Below are 16,288 nucleotides of genomic sequence, written 5' to 3'. Positions count from 1 at the left end.
TTTGTCCTTCCTTGGACCACTTTTGGTAGGTACTAACCAATGCATACCAGTCTTCTAGCCATAGATATGTCATTAATAGCCATATACATATACAGTCAGGTCCATAAATATTGGGACAGTGACACAGTTTTGGTAATTTTGCCTCTGTACACCACCACAGTGGATTTGAAATGAAGCAGTCAAGATGTGACTGAAGTGTAGACTTTCAGCTTTAATTCAAGGGGTTTAACAAAAATATTGCATTAACCGTTTAGGAATTACAGCCATTTTTTACAGAGTTCCTCCATTTTCACAGGCTCAAAAGTAATGGGACAAACTAATATAATCATAAATATTAGGATTATTTTTATTACTTGGAGGTAAATCCTTTGCAGTCAATGACTACCTGAAGTCTGGACCCCATGGACATCACCAAATGCTGAGTTTCCTCCCTTGAGATGATTTGCCAGGTCTTTACTGCAGCCATCTTCAGTTGCTGCTTGTTTGTGGGTCATTCTGTCTTCAGATTTGTCTTCAGTAAGTGAAAAGCAGCTCAGTTGGGTAGAGGTCAGGTGACTGACTCGGCCATTTAAGAACATTTAATTTCCAAGCTCTTGGGCTGCTTTCACAGTATGTTTTGGGTTGTTATCCATCTGTACTGTGAAAAACTGTCCTATTAGTTTTGCAGCATTTGACTGAATCTGAGCAGAAAGTATAGCTCTGTACACTTCAGAATTCATCCTGCTACTTCTATCAACAGTCACATTATCAATAAACCCCAGTGACCCAGTTCCATTGGCAGCCATACATGCCCATGCCATAACACTGCCTCCACATGTTTGACGGATGATGTGGTATGCTTTGGATCATGAGCCCTTCCTTTACTTCTCCATACTTTTCTCTTCCCATCATTCTGGTACAAGTTAATCTTGCATCAGAACTGGTCAGGCTTTTTTTAGAGGTTTTTTAGCAAAGTCTAATCTGGACTTTGTGTTCTTGAGTGTTACCAGCGGTTTGCATCTTGAGATAAACCGTCTGTATTTACATTCATGAAGGTGGCTCTTGATTGTAGACTTTGACAATGATAGGCCTACCTCCTCCAGAGTGTTCCTGACTTGGCTAGATGTTGTGAAGGGGTTGTTCTTCAATAAGAAAAGAATTCTGCAATCATCCACTTTAGTTGTTTTCTGTGGTCTCCCAGGCCTTTTGGTGTTGCTGAGCTCGCCAGTGCATTCCTTCTTTTTAAGAATGTACCAAATTGTTGATTTGGCCCTCCTAAAGTTTCTGCTATCTCTCTGATAGGTCTGTTTTGGTTTTTCAGCCTAATGATGGCCTCCTTCACTTGCATCAACACCTCTTTGGACGGCATATTGAGAGTTCCCATGAACAGCTACCAAATGCAAATTCAACACTTGGAATCAGCTCCAGACCTTTTATCTCCTTAATTTATCATGATATAAGGAGGAAACAGGCCACAGCTGGCCATGAAACTGCTTATTAGTCAATTGTCCCATTACTTTTGAGCCTGTGAAAATGGAGGAACTCTGTAAAAAATGGCTGTAATTCCTAAACGGTTAATGCAATATTTTTGTTAAACCCCTTGAATTAAAGCTGAAAGTCTACACTTCAGTCACATCTTGACTGCTTCATTTCAAATCCACTGTGGTGGTGTACAGAGGCAAAATTACCAAAACTGTGTCACTGTCCCAATATTTATGGACCTGACTGTATATGCACACACACACAACATTAAAACCACCAACAGATGAAATGAATAACAGATACCAGAGCACACCTTCAGAGGTCTTGTGGAATCCATGCCTTGGTGGGCCAGAACCATTTTGGCAGCACAAGGGGGACCTACACAATATTAGGCAGGTGGTTTTAATGTTATGGCTGATATCGGGGTATGTGTGTGTATACGCAAACACACACACACACGTTAGTTGACTTGTTTTTGGGTGATTCTAAAGGTTGGGCACCCAATTCAAAAAAGTTAAATGCTTTCTTTAGGGCTATAATAAGCACCGGCATGGCCATTAAATATGGATGGTGCCCAGCTGGCCCATACACACGTGTTATCACATAGTGGTCCAATCCAGGAGGGGGTGGAGAAGCTGGGCATCTGAGGAAGATTGAGGGGCAGGTTGGGAACTTTAGGCAAAGGCACACTTGGCAGATTGTTGGTAATAGTCCTGCCAGAGATTGAAAAGAGGAAAAAAAAAACAGAGAAGGAAAAAAGACAGAAGAAACAGAAGAGTGAAAAAAAGGAATGACAGACACAAAGAATGAAGCACTGCAGAGTTTTATTGAGAGTTTTACTTTGATGCAAATACGAAAGATAGAAAAGCTAAGAGTGCTTCAGTGCTTTAATAAAAGTGTTTAGGTATCAAGTGGGGAAAACAGAATAAGAGAGAAGTTTTATAGTTAAAAAGATATACTTACTCCAGTTGCATAAAACCATGCTGCAAGAGAAGAACATCTTAAAAAACAAAAAACTAGAAACTAAATTGTGTCATCATGTCTGTTGTTCACAAGAAAGCCCTAGATGGCTGCTAAACGTAAAGTTTTTTTTTCGTTCAAGGTCTTACTTGACAGACTGCCAGGTCTCTTGCTCAAAGCCACGATGGACAGACTGGGCGATGGAGGACTCCATCAGATCAATATAGCGTACCACCAGAGGCATGTAGAGCTCCTGCAGGTGCTTGTGGAATGTTCCATTGCACAAGTGTGCTGGAGCAGAGAAAAAAGATTCAAATATTTGGAAAGCTTTAAAATTGTAGTAAACACATAACACTCTCTTTCTGAAAGTCTCAAATACAGTTTTGGCATAAATTCAAGGCCAAAACCAGATAGTTTTGCATAAGTAGTAGAAGAAATCCTCTGAGAGACAACATTAAATTTATAACGGTTAGAAATCCCTAGAAATGACTCCTAGAAAAATTTCTCCAGTTTTTCTAATAGAAAGTAACAAAAAAACATTTGTTGTTGGAGAAGCTATCTAGTAGTGCGTGGGATAGAAGAAGCAGACGAGTAAAGGTGGCACATTCCCACAAATTCCTGCGGGAGTTCATACTAGAGAGAGAGAGAGAGAGAGAGGGAGAGAGAGAGAGGTGTCTCATTGGGCATCATTAGTTATAATTCCCTCTCACTCTGTTCCTTCATCATTAACACTAGCCTTTTTACTCTCGTGGGTGTGCGAGCACGTTTCACAACCATTTAACATCTTGAGAAGATGATGAAACTCATGTGTGCATTTAGTGGCAGTAGCATGATGCAGGCTTCATGGCCAAGAGCTTGATATTTTATAAGCTTAATCATAGGGGAATAAATGATTAGCAAGTATATATATATATATATATATATATATATATATATATATGTAAACTGATGTGACACTACAATATGTAAATACAGGGCCTCTAATTTAGGATAGATTTGAGAATGGAGGCTAACTGTCTGTACTGAGACATATGAGACATGATATATGCTTTTTTATATGCTTAATTTAGCAAAACATAATTTAGCAATTTTGAAATCTGTATGTCAGCCTTCTCAAGGTTGCATTTAATATCTGAACACCAGAGCACTGTGATCAATCACACCCATCATGCAAAATTCAATGATACAGGCAGAAAAAAAAAAGTGTATACATAATATGTCAAAATTTTGGACATGCCAGATTGAATATATTTTTTACTGACTTAAACATATGAATATTTTAAACATTTTAATAAAGAATTATGCCATATTTAAATAGCAAAGTTATACATATATGTGTATGTATACATGTATTTCTGAATCAAAATGTTTTTTATTTTTTAATAAATAATTTTACTTACAAACATTTTTAAGGAATAACATGCATGCACTGTGCTGTATGAATATAATCCACACCAGGGTGCTATTATATGTCCCCACCCAAAGTGTATTAGTTTCGTATAACAGTAAACAGGAGTTCACTAACAAATGTTTACTAACAGAAAACTTCATCGAATCAACATTTATATGCTTTTCTATGTTAAACAACATTATTCCTTTATTATCAGGGTTAGATTATGTGGAGCATTGTCCCTGGGAATGAGCTGTTACTATAGAAACAATAACGCATTAGAACTAGCACATTAATATGAACCTATTATTTATGTCACTGAAACTACTGCCAGACCCGTGAATTTCCCCAAACAATTTAATGAAACTGTTTTTATTCAGAACTTAGGAGAAACAGCTAACAAATGCTCAGCCTAATTAGGAATTTTAAGAAAAGTCTCCTGGATGAAGCTCCGTCATGAATCTGGGTGAGAAAATGCCAAGAGTGTGCAAAGCTTCATCAGGAACGCTGTTAAGAGTTTTAAATATAAAGTTTTGATTTGGGTACCACTTTTCTTGGTCACTACATAATTCCATGTGTTATTTCACAGTGTTGGTACCTTAATAATTACTCTAAAACAGTAGAAAAATGTAACAGTTGCAGAACACCTCTTCTATAAGCAGATGTGTCCAACCTTTTCAATGGTGGTGCATATATTTCCCAGCAGTCAGTATGGATATTGATTCCTTAATACACACAGGGGACTGCTCAGTTTGTTAGTTTGTGTGATCTGGTAGCTGAGCCTTTTTCGAGGCTAACCTAAGTGCATGATCCCATGTTAAAGAGCATAAAAATGAGTGGTGGGGTTCCTCATGCTTTGCCTGCAGGATACTATGCTGCTATTTAAAGGAACAAGCCATTTTGCAGTGCTGTTGATTTGGTTTGAGGTGCTCTATTTGTGAGCAGCAGATTAATAAATGCTGCTGTCAAATGTAATCAGAAATGAGCATTTAAATGATGCTTTTCCAAAGTTTTCTTCCCAGGGGAGAATCAACTAGCAGTAATTGTGTCGCCCCTCCCCCACTCCGTTTGCCAAATTACTCCTACGCCCTTGCTAATAACCAAAACAATTATTTCCTCTTTTCTGCACAACTTGCAAGGTTTTCTCATTATAGTTCAGACTGTATGAACAGGAGTGTTGTGACAGATTAAACGACTGAATATGGAGCAGTGAAAAGTAATTAGAGGAGAAAACAATGTGATTCTGCGTCAGGCTCATACAAACATGTGTGCTCAAAAATCAAATACCTCTAAAAGTTCTACTTGAGTGTGTCTTTAGTTTACTCTGCCAACTATGGATATATTTGGTGTGTCTGATTATTTACTAAAGATTTGTGTGTCAAATCATGTTACATGTATAGCTGGAGCAGAGGGTCAGAATGGAAGAGAAAGAGTTTAGGTGAAATAGTAATTATGTTTTAGTATGTTTTGCTTTAAAGGTAATAAAACAGGATTGCAAATGTTGTCAGTTTTCATCAATAGACTAGGGGCCAGATGTACATGAGTACATTGTGAGGAGCATAACTTATCTGTCTTTGTATGCTGTTCAGGTGTGCACATACTTTTGGCCATATAGTTTATCTGGAAGGCAAACTGAGCAGTGACGTAGATGAAATGACAGTTAAATCGTGAACTACTTCTGCAGAAAATAAAATTGAACCTGTAGGAAGGTCAAAACCAAAATTCTTATCATGGGGGAAAGTTAGTGTTATAAAAAGGGTGGGAGCACCCCCATTAATTATATCTCAGTGATGGTGCTAATAACAATACCTTTGTACGTTTTTAGAAAATATGATGATGTTATTAAGAAATTTTTGTGGCACAAGAAAAACCCTAATTCTCAGAGAGAAAAAGATGGTCTTGGGCTGCTGGATGTTAAATTATATAATACTGCTTTTGAATTTTTTAAATTAGCTAAACACTGGAGTAAATTGGATAAAGGATTAAGCTGGGTTGCAATAGACAAAGGAATATACACAAAGGGATATGAACTATAGGGGATGTATTTAAGGAAGTGATATTTATGTCCTATAAGGAACTAATGGAAACTTTTAATCACAAAGGTAATTTTGGGAAATATTTACAATTACAATCTTGTTTGAAAAAAAAAAACAGCATTTGCTTAAACACTTAAAACTTCCCAAGGAAGGTTAAAGCCTCTGAGTTTTACTGAATAGCCGATGCAGTTTGTAGTAATAATGAGAGTAAAATTAAAAATGCTGTGTCAAAATGTGGACAGGGAAAACTTTACCAGTCTGGCCACAGTAATGTCTTATAGGTAATGGAGAGACTGTGAAAAGTTTAACTAAGGGCAAGGTTGGGATTGTGATCACAGGTCTGGTATCAACCTCAAGAATAATTTTGAGACACTGGTAGCCTTCCAAATTACCTGATCTAAACGATTGGCAGAATTTACTGATAGAAACTGCCTTTTATGAAAGTATGTTGGCTAAAATATCTGACCAAGGAGGAACAGAAATCAACGTATGGCAAAATCTAAGGTATCAAGTTACATTGCATTTATCGAGTAACCCATGTACCCATGTATGTATTTGCTTATTTGCCCCCTTTTGATGTATCTGATTATACCTCAATTTTATTTTACAATATGGTATCAACTGTTGACCAGGAAGGAAGAAAAAGAAAGACCTAATATGAGATTAAGCTCACTTACGATCAGTACGCAAGAAATTGTTGAGCAGCTGAAAGAGAGGAAAGCTGTCCCAGGAGTCCTGTGGCTGCACCGCCAGAGCTGCATCCATGTCTACTGTGTAGAGGGACAAGAACGTTTCAGCATGCTCTGCCATTGCTTCAGGCCACCAGGAGAAAGCCTATGATGCATACACACACAATTCAGAGAGAGAGAGAGAGAGAGAGAGAGAGAGAGAGAGAGATGAATAATGGGCATTACAGTGGCACATGCACAGATTTATACACTTTTGGAAAATCTAGCAACCTAGAAATTTCTTTTCTTTTAAAAGTTCCTAAAAACCCTTAAGGAACCCTTTTTCCTATGAGTGTATTTACAAAAAACAGACAAATTAAAAGTAATATACAGTGAGGAGAAATATGTATTTTTTGGTTTGGGAAATAAATAAATTCAGGAGATTGGCTAGGCCATGCAAGTGTTGAGTTATTTTGGCTGTATGTTTGGAGTTGTCGAAAACTCCCTCCTCTCATCAGATCCAGTTTCTAGATCAATGAGACTGAATTCTCCTTTAATATGTCCTAGTACATCACTCCATTTATAATTCCTTCGATGACATGTAATGCCCCAGTACCAGAGAAACAGCCCCATATTTCCATACTTCACTGTGGGTATGGTGTTCTTGAGATCAAACATGAAACTTTTCCTTCTCCAAAATTCATGAGCTGAAGTATTGCCAAAGAGTTCTATTTCTGTTTAGTCTTTTTTTCAAAATACACTGCTCAAAAAAATTAAAGGAACACTTTTTTGATACCACTGAATGGCCCCCACGCTCGCCTGACCTAAATCCAATAGAACACCTCTCGGTCCATCCGACGCTGCCAGGTTGCACCTCAGACTGTCCAGGAGCTCAGTGATGCCCTGGTCCAGAGCTGGGAGTTAATACCCCAGGACACCATCCGTTGTCTCATTAGGAGCATGCCCCGACGTTGTCAGGCATGCATACAAGCACGTGGGGGCCATACAAACTACTGAGTACCATTTTGAGTTGCTGCAAAGAAATTTCAGTAAAATGGACTAGCCTGCTGCATCATTTTTTCACTTTGATTTTCAGGGTGTCTTTGAATTCAGCCCTCTGTAGGTTGATAATTTTCATTTCCATCAAACGATGTGGCATCCTTTCATTCCTAACACATTACCCAGTCCATATCAGTATAGATATCCAGCATGATATTTTTCCAAATTGAGATCTGATGTGTTTTCAAAGTGTTCCTTCAATTTTTTTGAGCAGTGTAGTTCTGAATTGTCTAAATGCTAGTGTGCAAATTTTAGATGAACATCTCTGTGCAAGTGTTGCGAAAAAACGGAGATGATTGCAGTGCAGAAATGCATGGTGCGTGTGCCCAGGTACGAAAAGTTGTGGTTCCGTGAACTTTCCACCTGCATATTATTGAACAAACTGTACTCACAGGGATGTTTATGGTCTTTGCTATGGGTCTGTACCATTTTCCATTTGAGTGTTGTGTTGTCTGAAATCTTCCCTATCAATAGCAGACTCTTTTATAATGATACCTGATGCAATATGCCCAACAATCTTCTTTTTTTTGCAAAACCTTCACACACACACACACACACACACACACACACAATGTCCACACACTTTATTCCCTATCATTTTCGTTATTCAAACATATCTTTGCTTATGCTTAAGAATACATGCTTTTTTCATATTTATGAGTACAAAGTGGATACGCACTGGAAGTACATTAAATAAGAAAAACAAGAATCCCAATGTATATTTTCCCCTCACTGTACACCGTACAGGAAGATCAACACAGAAGCACAACAGACACAAAAGAATAAATGACAAAGTCACATGTAACAAATGTGTGCAACAATTATGTTCAAGGTTTGACTGAATTCAACAGAAAAACACAAAACAAAGAAAACTGATGTTACCAACCACAAGCTCAGCAGCTGACAATCAGGACAAAAAAAAGACCTTGAGAGGAAAGAATATGGAGGCTCAATGGATGAGGTACACACAGTGGGAGAAACAGAATCTATATCATCCTTCAGCAGCCATCAGAAAAACACAACTGAGCCCTCACTGTGCTGGGCATCATCCAAGAAGCTTCAAATGGCACCCAGAACCTGCTCTGAACATGTTCTGACCTTTCATGCCAAACTATTTTAGAACCACTTAGTGTTTTGCCAGTATTACTTATACATAAGCCACAGCCATTTCTCATTGCTGTAGGTTGTTCTTACACAACAGTATTTCTCTGAAAGCATAGGCTCATATCTGCTTTCTCTTAGTGCAAATGAAACATGTTACTTAACAGTTTTTCAATAAGCTACCTGATCTACCATTGTTGTTGTCGTTCTTTTGGCTGCTCCCGTTAGGGGTTACCACAGCGGATCAGTGGTCTGGATCTTTGATTTGGCACAGGTTTGATAAAAACATCTTTTTCACCAAACTACAGTGCTCTTAGGTTCTTTTGGCACTTATACGACCCTAAACAGTTCTTCACATGGTCCCTGTGGGGAACCCTTAAATGTTCTGTAAAAAATTCTGCATAATTGCAAGACAGGGTTTCCTTTGACCCAGCATCATGTTCACCCAGTGATACTCATGATACTCATCTTCTGAGTTTCTGTGTTCTTATGGGATTTTCATTGATTTTCGTCAAGCTCAGTTTGATGACAAATGTATCAGTGACTAATAATGTCATAAAATCCTCAAAGCATAATGTTGCCATGCTTCACAGTGTACACAAAGCTGTTAGAGTGACATGCCATGTTGTGTCTGTAATACAAATGTCTCCTATACAATACTAGAAAGATTCATGCAAAGAAGACACCTTTAAATATGAGGGAAACACTGCTCTTACTGACAGACAGATTGTTGGATTGAATCTATATAAGAATGTTTATGATATTGTATGCATCATGTTCTTCGTTAATCAATAAACGTGTAAATTAGCTGGTTTATTTTAAGTTTACACAATGTGCTGACATGGTAACACTGTTCAAATAAATTATGGGTCAGACTCATTAAAAAGTTGTTCAAAAGTGATTGGCATTATGATTATTATATTCACAATTATAAAGCACTGTGCGATCATGCACATATGAGTCTTACTATTGTTTTATCTCACTACTGTTCTTGATGTATTGAAATTGGTAGTAACTGTGCTATAGGTGACATTAAAATCATGTTCAAAATACTATAAAAGCATAATAAACAAAACAGTTATTATTACTGAGCTTTCAAGTTACTCTTTATTGAGAAAAATAGACAATGGTTTATTAGTTGTCATAGGATTCAATAATAATGTTTTAAACAACATCTCGCGCATTGTGCACGCACAAAAATAATATCAAAACGCAAAAGAATTATATCAGCTGTCTTTTTCTGAACTGACTTTAAAGGATCACAGTATCTCCTCTCAGGGAAAGTGAAAACTGACTATTATTCTCTTCTATCCTAACTGACAAGGGTTTTATTGTGTGGCTGTATGTCTTGCATTGAAATGATCAAAGTCTTTTGCACTCATTTTTAAAATCTAGATGCTGGCTTTTGCCCACTTGATAGAGAGTGTAAAGGAAGGCCCGGCCATTTGTTCAATCTTACAGGACAGGCAAGAACTCTCTGTCCGGAGATGTAGACTTCAATCAAAAAGAAGTGGTACAAGGGGAAAAGTCAAATGAAAAAAAAATTGTGATGAGAAGAGAAGAATGCTCTAAGATCTACTGAAAAATTCTATTGTGCGTGTATATCTTTGTGCTTCCGTGAGTCTATGTCAGGGGTGTATGGGAGCAAACACTAATTTTAGTGACATTCTGTATCTGGCCTTGAAGACGCTTATCTTTGAGCCTTTCAGAAGCAACTTTTTTAATGGCACAGTGCCAACCGACCCCACTTATGACTCCTTTAAATCCCCTATCTGAAACACTACCACGAGCATTTAAATGCAGTTCCTACAAGCAATAAAAAGAATATATCAAGGAATGTGTCTGACTGAGCAGCTTTATCTTTCATCCATGCCTATAAGGGGTCAGACTGCTTTCTGACACTCTCTGTATGAATTGTCCTATTAGGAATTTCAGAGATATGAAAATAATAATAACAACAACAACAACAACAACAACAATAATAATAATAATAATAATAATAATATGTGCTTCAAATATGTTAGATTTTCAGTTGTGCTGCACACTGAAAGTTCTTCAGCAAAACCCAAATGAACAAAAATGAATACAAAATGTAGACAAAAAACAGAAAACCAAGCAGAAAACAGAGAAGTACTGAACTGACATTAATAGTTACGACAACAAGCTAAAACAAACATACACTTACCTCTCGTCCCTTATGCATGTACAAAAAAAAGAAAAAGAAAAGACAGCAGGAACAAGACAATTAAAAAGACAGATACGCATTACCTAAAAGACCTATAAAATGTAACATTTCAAATGGTAATCTTCAAAGCTTTCCAGAATTTGACTATTCTCAGCAGCACCATGTCAACGTTTCCTTAGTAACAGCAAGTGGTGCATTCATTTTATTAGGTGCCAACTCTTTAGCATTATCATCATCTTCACATGTGACAGCTGTCTGTGGCTGGAGCCCTAAAAATATCTCCACACCTTAGGAACAGATGTCTACTGCTATACACGCATTTAGGCAACTGAAACAGTCTCTGCCAACAAAGCCTCAACACCTTTGATTGACCAAAAAAAAAAAGAAAAACAAAACAAAAAAAAAAAACAGCATGTAGTTATTTGCTAACTTTGGCCTTAGACAGATGTGCTGTGGGCGTTATTTACATCTACTGCTACTGTGAGCTGGTACTAGTTGTTTAACGAACTATTCGTTATCAGCCGTCGTGGTTACATGGAGGGGAAATGGACAGTGAGATAATAAACGATGACAAATCGACAATAAACAAGGATTTGCCATTCTATGCATCTGTTTTCCTTCAGGGTTCTGTCAGCTCATTCTGACGTTCCTGATAAACACCAGCTTTGAGTGTTATTAATTCTGGCTGATTGTGAATCAGTGTGCTCTACCTCAGAATGATGTTCGTCATTCTGCTGGAGCACCTCCATACACAGCTCCCCCAGGCGCATCATGTCTTCTAGCCTCTTCTCTGGGGGCACTTGAGGGCAGTCGGCTGGAGACAGAAACAAAAATAAGCTACATTTAACTAGTATGAGAATTATTGCAACTTAAATCATATTTCTATATTTTTCTGTTTACTTTCCAAAGCTTTGCTGTAAGCCTCAGCTTACTGCTGTTATGATGCAATATGATGTATATAAAACCTTCAAACTGGGCGTAATCAGTCAGCTGGGTGTAGTTGATGAGTGCAGCCTTTTCCAAACATTTCTGAACAATCTTCTTCATCTCCTCAGCAGGGACTGGTGTGGTGATGTCTTTCATAAGAACCTTCAAGAAAGTGGTTACAGACAAAAAAGAAAAATGTGGAAGAGGAGAAATGGACCCTGCAGAGTCCCGCTTAGGACCCCCAAATGTTCTGAAATGGCCCTGGTCCAATGTTGAATTGCATCATGGAGTAGAAATTCCAGATTTCTATATGGAGGCTAATTTTTGTTTATATGAGCTCTCTGTATTAAGTATGGTCACAGTATATTCACTGTTTCCCACAAACAGGTTATCTCCCCTCCCTAAAATACCTCATCCCTCCCTGCATCATCTTAACCACAATTCCCCAGTCCCCCCACCATGGTCCTCCTCTAGGTTTACTGCTTACCTGTGGGAAACTCTGACTTACACAGTGAGTGAACATGAACCTGCACATTAAAGTTCTTACCCGTTCTAGAAGTGACAGTGTGGCTTTTAGAGCCCCCTCTGGGCGTCCAAAGGGGAAACAGTACCTACAAACAATGAACAAAGGAGAGTAACTATACAAGCCCAACTGATAATAACTTCAAGAGCACGCAACTTTATGCTTAACTTTAAGCTTCAAAGAGCATGCAATAAATAATCACAAGGTGAATGTGTATTAAATGCTATTTCTCTGAGATAAGGAGAAACTAATTTCCCTGAAGTAAAGCAGAAAAAAAGCAGAATAGGTGTCAGAGCATGAATAGAGAAAACACTGAAAAAAAAAAAGGCCAGTGGTCCATATGGATGCTGCAGGCCACAGGTGTGAGTGAAAAGATCTCAGTGAAGAGGCATGTTGTTAGCCTATTTGAGATGTGAAGCAAAGGAGGCACACTTAACAAGTGACTCGCAGCTTTAATAAGTTTGGACTGATGGCTCTCTGTTTGCCCTACATTTGCATAATCCCTGAAGTTGTTTTCTAGCTGTTGTCTAGCTATTGTTCAGCTTATTTTGTGTTCTTACTACATAACCTTCACCTTCAGGACTATAAGCTTCATTATTGGTGTTCTCAGCTCTCTAAAGGAGGGAGCAGCAGGAGTGTGTATAAATGCCACATTGAAACACCATATTAATGCTACATACCAATAAAAAAAATACATTTATACTTTAAGGCTTTGGAGCTTATCTCTAATATTTTGTGGCCTAACAGAAAACCATATGGTCAGATCATGGCTCAGGTGCTTTTTGAATCTGTCCTCACCTGAAATGTGTAATCTGTTTCTCCAACAGAGTCAGCAGCCTGACCCTTATCTCTTCAAACTCCTCCTGTTCCTCTTCTGTGATGGTACCCATTCCATCAGGTCTGAAAAAAAAGAAACAAAACATTTTAAAGTTCAAATTTTTTAGCAAGTGTAAAAATTTGCATGTACCAGGAGAGTAGAAGTGCCAAAAGTTTGAGTTATGAGCCTTCCACAAACTGCTGACACAAAGTTGGACGCACACAATTGTCTAGAATGTCTTTGTATGCTGCAGCATTACAATCTCCCTTGACTGGGACTAAGAAAAAAAACACATGTTCCAGCATGACAATGTCCCTGTACACAAAGTGAGGTCCATGAAAACATGGTATGCCAAGTTTGATGTGGAAGAACTCGAGTGGCGTGCACAAAGCCCTGACCTCAACCTCACTGAACACCTCTGAGATGAACTGAAACGTTGTCTGTGAGCCAGGCCTCCATGCCCAAAACCACTGCCCAACTGTCATGTGGCAAATCTGTCAATGAGCAAATTCTCACAGCCACGCTCCAAAATCACTCTTCCATGAAGAATGGAGTTTATTATAATGGCAAAGGGGACTAAATCTGAAATATGAATCTGGGTATTCAAAAAGCACATATGGGTGTGATGCTCAGGTGTCTACAAACCTTTGGCCATATAGCATACATTCTGTAAAAGTAAATCTGAAAGTAAATTGAAGTAAATCTTTCACTGGTGTGCTCATATTTGTATTCATATCTCCTCCAAATATATCAAACTGCTTAACTCGCGGAGCCACAGTTCAAAGTTAGGGCCAGATTCCAGTTTCCACATTTGTAATACAGCCCTTTTTGCTATTATCATGTTTAGTAAAATAGCTTGGAAAATGACTCCAGTTCCACTACCACTACGTCCCCAAAACTATTTTCCCCCTCACTTTAATACACCTGATTCAGCTAAACATTTCTGAGTAAATGTGACATACCAGGGACCAGAACTAATTAATAATATTCAGACTCAAGTCAGATTTCAACACATAACCTGAAGTGCTCAAAATACAAATAGTGTAAAAAAAAATATTTTCAGTGTGTAAATTCAATTTGTTATACAACCCTCATGTACGAGGGCAATAAATAGGTTATGTCAGTATCTGTAATAATCACTTACACTAAATTGGGTGTATGGTGATGGCTGTTATCATTTTAGCAATACAAATACTGTAATAACAATAATCTTTAAAAGAAAGAGGACAATACTGGATGTTACAAAAACTTGCGTTATATCATATTTCCCAGGTATTTGCCTGGTCAAAGCCTTTTCATATTCATACATGTACACATTGTCTAGTACATAGAGGGCAGAAACTCTATAGGAACCCATTTGGTGTACTGTGGTCACCGCTAAAACAAGAAAAGTACAAAATGTGCCTATTTAATAGTGCCAGGTTAAAAGTTACTTTCCTTATAACAAATGACAGCTAAACTACATTACACAGATTACATTTGCACAAGTTAACAGGTCAAGTAGCTGAAACCCATTACCCATAATCCAAAAGTAAACTACAGATTTTACACTTGAATACAATGATCAGTTGTAGGCATTGCCTTTGACTACCCAAGCCTCCCCACTTTCTTTGTAAATGGCAGAGCTCCGTACTAAAAACCAAGCTCTCTCTTTACTTCGCTGTTTTAAGTGCAACTTGTAAACTGGTCTGCACTCCAAATCCCTCTCTATTAAATGAAATCCCTTTTCTTCTTTTTGACAAGAGCCAGCTAATCCGACAAGAACACAATAAAGGGTCTAAAGGGTTGCGCTGGATTTTTGTGAGTGTGCACGGGTGTGTGTGTGAGAGAGAGCCAGCCCAACCTTGTCCGGAGCTTGTTCGTGAACAGACATTTCGGAAGAAAAGACAGAAGGGGTGTTTTAAACCCTCCCATCCCCCGCCATTCCCCACACTATTTCTCTCTTGCCTTTCTCTCCCTCTGTTTCTGCTCATTATTTCCACGGTAGGCCTCATAGTTGAACAGCTGCTAACAAGAGGCCTGGGAACTGAACTACAAGCACCGGGGTGAATTGCTCTGTTCTGTTGCTGTTCCTCTCTTTAAGAGAGTGCAACTTAGTCAAAGGATCAAGCTGTGCTTCTGGTCATCACTAAACCATGATGAAGTATTCACTATACATGGTAACCTTTCATCAAATCCTTGAATGGTATCACAAAGACACCCCAGAACTAGAAGACAGCCCAGGAAAAGCCCAGAAAAATCTAAAAACTATGTTTTTAGCAGTACAGGTATACAACACAAAAGTCACTATGCTTAGAAGCAGAAAAAGCTTATCCAAACGGCGGTCATTTTTTCTACAATTGAATCTCAGCCAGTGCTGCATCATGTTTGGCTTGGCTGGTGGGAGTGGGGCGTTGTGAGGCAAACTCATTGTCCATGTCTAATGAAGCAAATGTGTGTGAGACGAGCTAAATGATGACCTGGCGCTCAGCTACTCAGTGAGGGTGAATCAGTTTCAGCAGCCTCTAGAAATTACTGCCATAATCAACATGCTCGTTTAGCTGGTTACGAGGATAAAGGCGTCACTTAAGTAAGTGTCCATTCTATGTTTGACTGTACTTCCAATAGGTTCATTGATCCCTATCGAAAATGTGTAAACAAATATGTAAAGTGGTCAGGGAAACCTGGTGGCTGAATTTTGTCAAACAGCCAAAAAAAAAAAAAAAAAGATGAAAAATCAGGTTTTGGCTAAAATTTAATTTTCCTGCCTATAAAATAAATTGACACCTCAACTTTAAGAAACCATAAACCATGCTGCAAATTTTCAGGACTATGATCTACCTTACTGAAAAGATCACATTTAATAAACACAATGCAGTCAGTGTGTGTAAAAACATCTAAAGCTTTGCTAGCTAACTGTGATTTCCTCAAAGAGTAAATGTCATGCTTTGATGTTGGATAGCTATGAAGTATAGCAAAACAGTCATAAGCCTAATCAGTTCAGTCTGTAATCAGATATTAACTGTCAAAATGTCCACACTGCTCCTGAGGCATGGCTGGAATGGAATCTTTAAATACAGTTTTCTCCAGTGTAACCAGACTTTAAAATGCTATAACAGATGCATATAAAAGAGAAACATATTTAAATTCAGGAAAGCCCTTATATTTCAGAGCTACATAGA

General features: G+C 38.2%; 1 protein-coding gene across 5 annotated transcripts in view; it reads right to left on the bottom strand.

The window, feature by feature from the left end:
* cadps2 (Ca++-dependent secretion activator 2) overlaps positions 1 to 16,288 on the bottom strand; it is a 130,289-nt gene that overhangs the window by 17,000 nt on the left and 97,001 nt on the right. For 3 of the 5 annotated variants that reach the window (XM_034307324.2, XM_034307325.2, XM_026919048.3), the window contains exons 14-20: positions 13,109 to 13,210; positions 12,335 to 12,398; positions 11,826 to 11,949; positions 11,571 to 11,674; positions 6,525 to 6,681; positions 2,571 to 2,712; positions 2,055 to 2,174 (exon numbers count right to left, since the gene is read on the bottom strand). In XM_034307324.2, the coding sequence (XP_034163215.2) occupies positions 2,055 to 2,174; positions 2,571 to 2,712; positions 6,525 to 6,681; positions 11,571 to 11,674; positions 11,826 to 11,949; positions 12,335 to 12,398; positions 13,109 to 13,210 (813 nt within the window). The remainder of the gene's footprint in view (positions 1 to 2,054; positions 2,175 to 2,570; positions 2,713 to 6,524; positions 6,682 to 11,570; positions 11,675 to 11,825; positions 11,950 to 12,334; positions 12,399 to 13,108; positions 13,211 to 16,288) is intronic. The other 2 variants (XM_034307326.2, XM_034307327.2) reach the window with 1 other exon arrangement.

The sequence above is a fragment of the Pangasianodon hypophthalmus genome, chromosome 9, assembly GCF_027358585.1.
Source record: "Pangasianodon hypophthalmus isolate fPanHyp1 chromosome 9, fPanHyp1.pri, whole genome shotgun sequence".
Taxonomy (NCBI): Eukaryota; Metazoa; Chordata; class Actinopteri; order Siluriformes; family Pangasiidae; genus Pangasianodon; species Pangasianodon hypophthalmus.
This window is presented reverse-complemented; position numbering and strand designations above follow the sequence as displayed.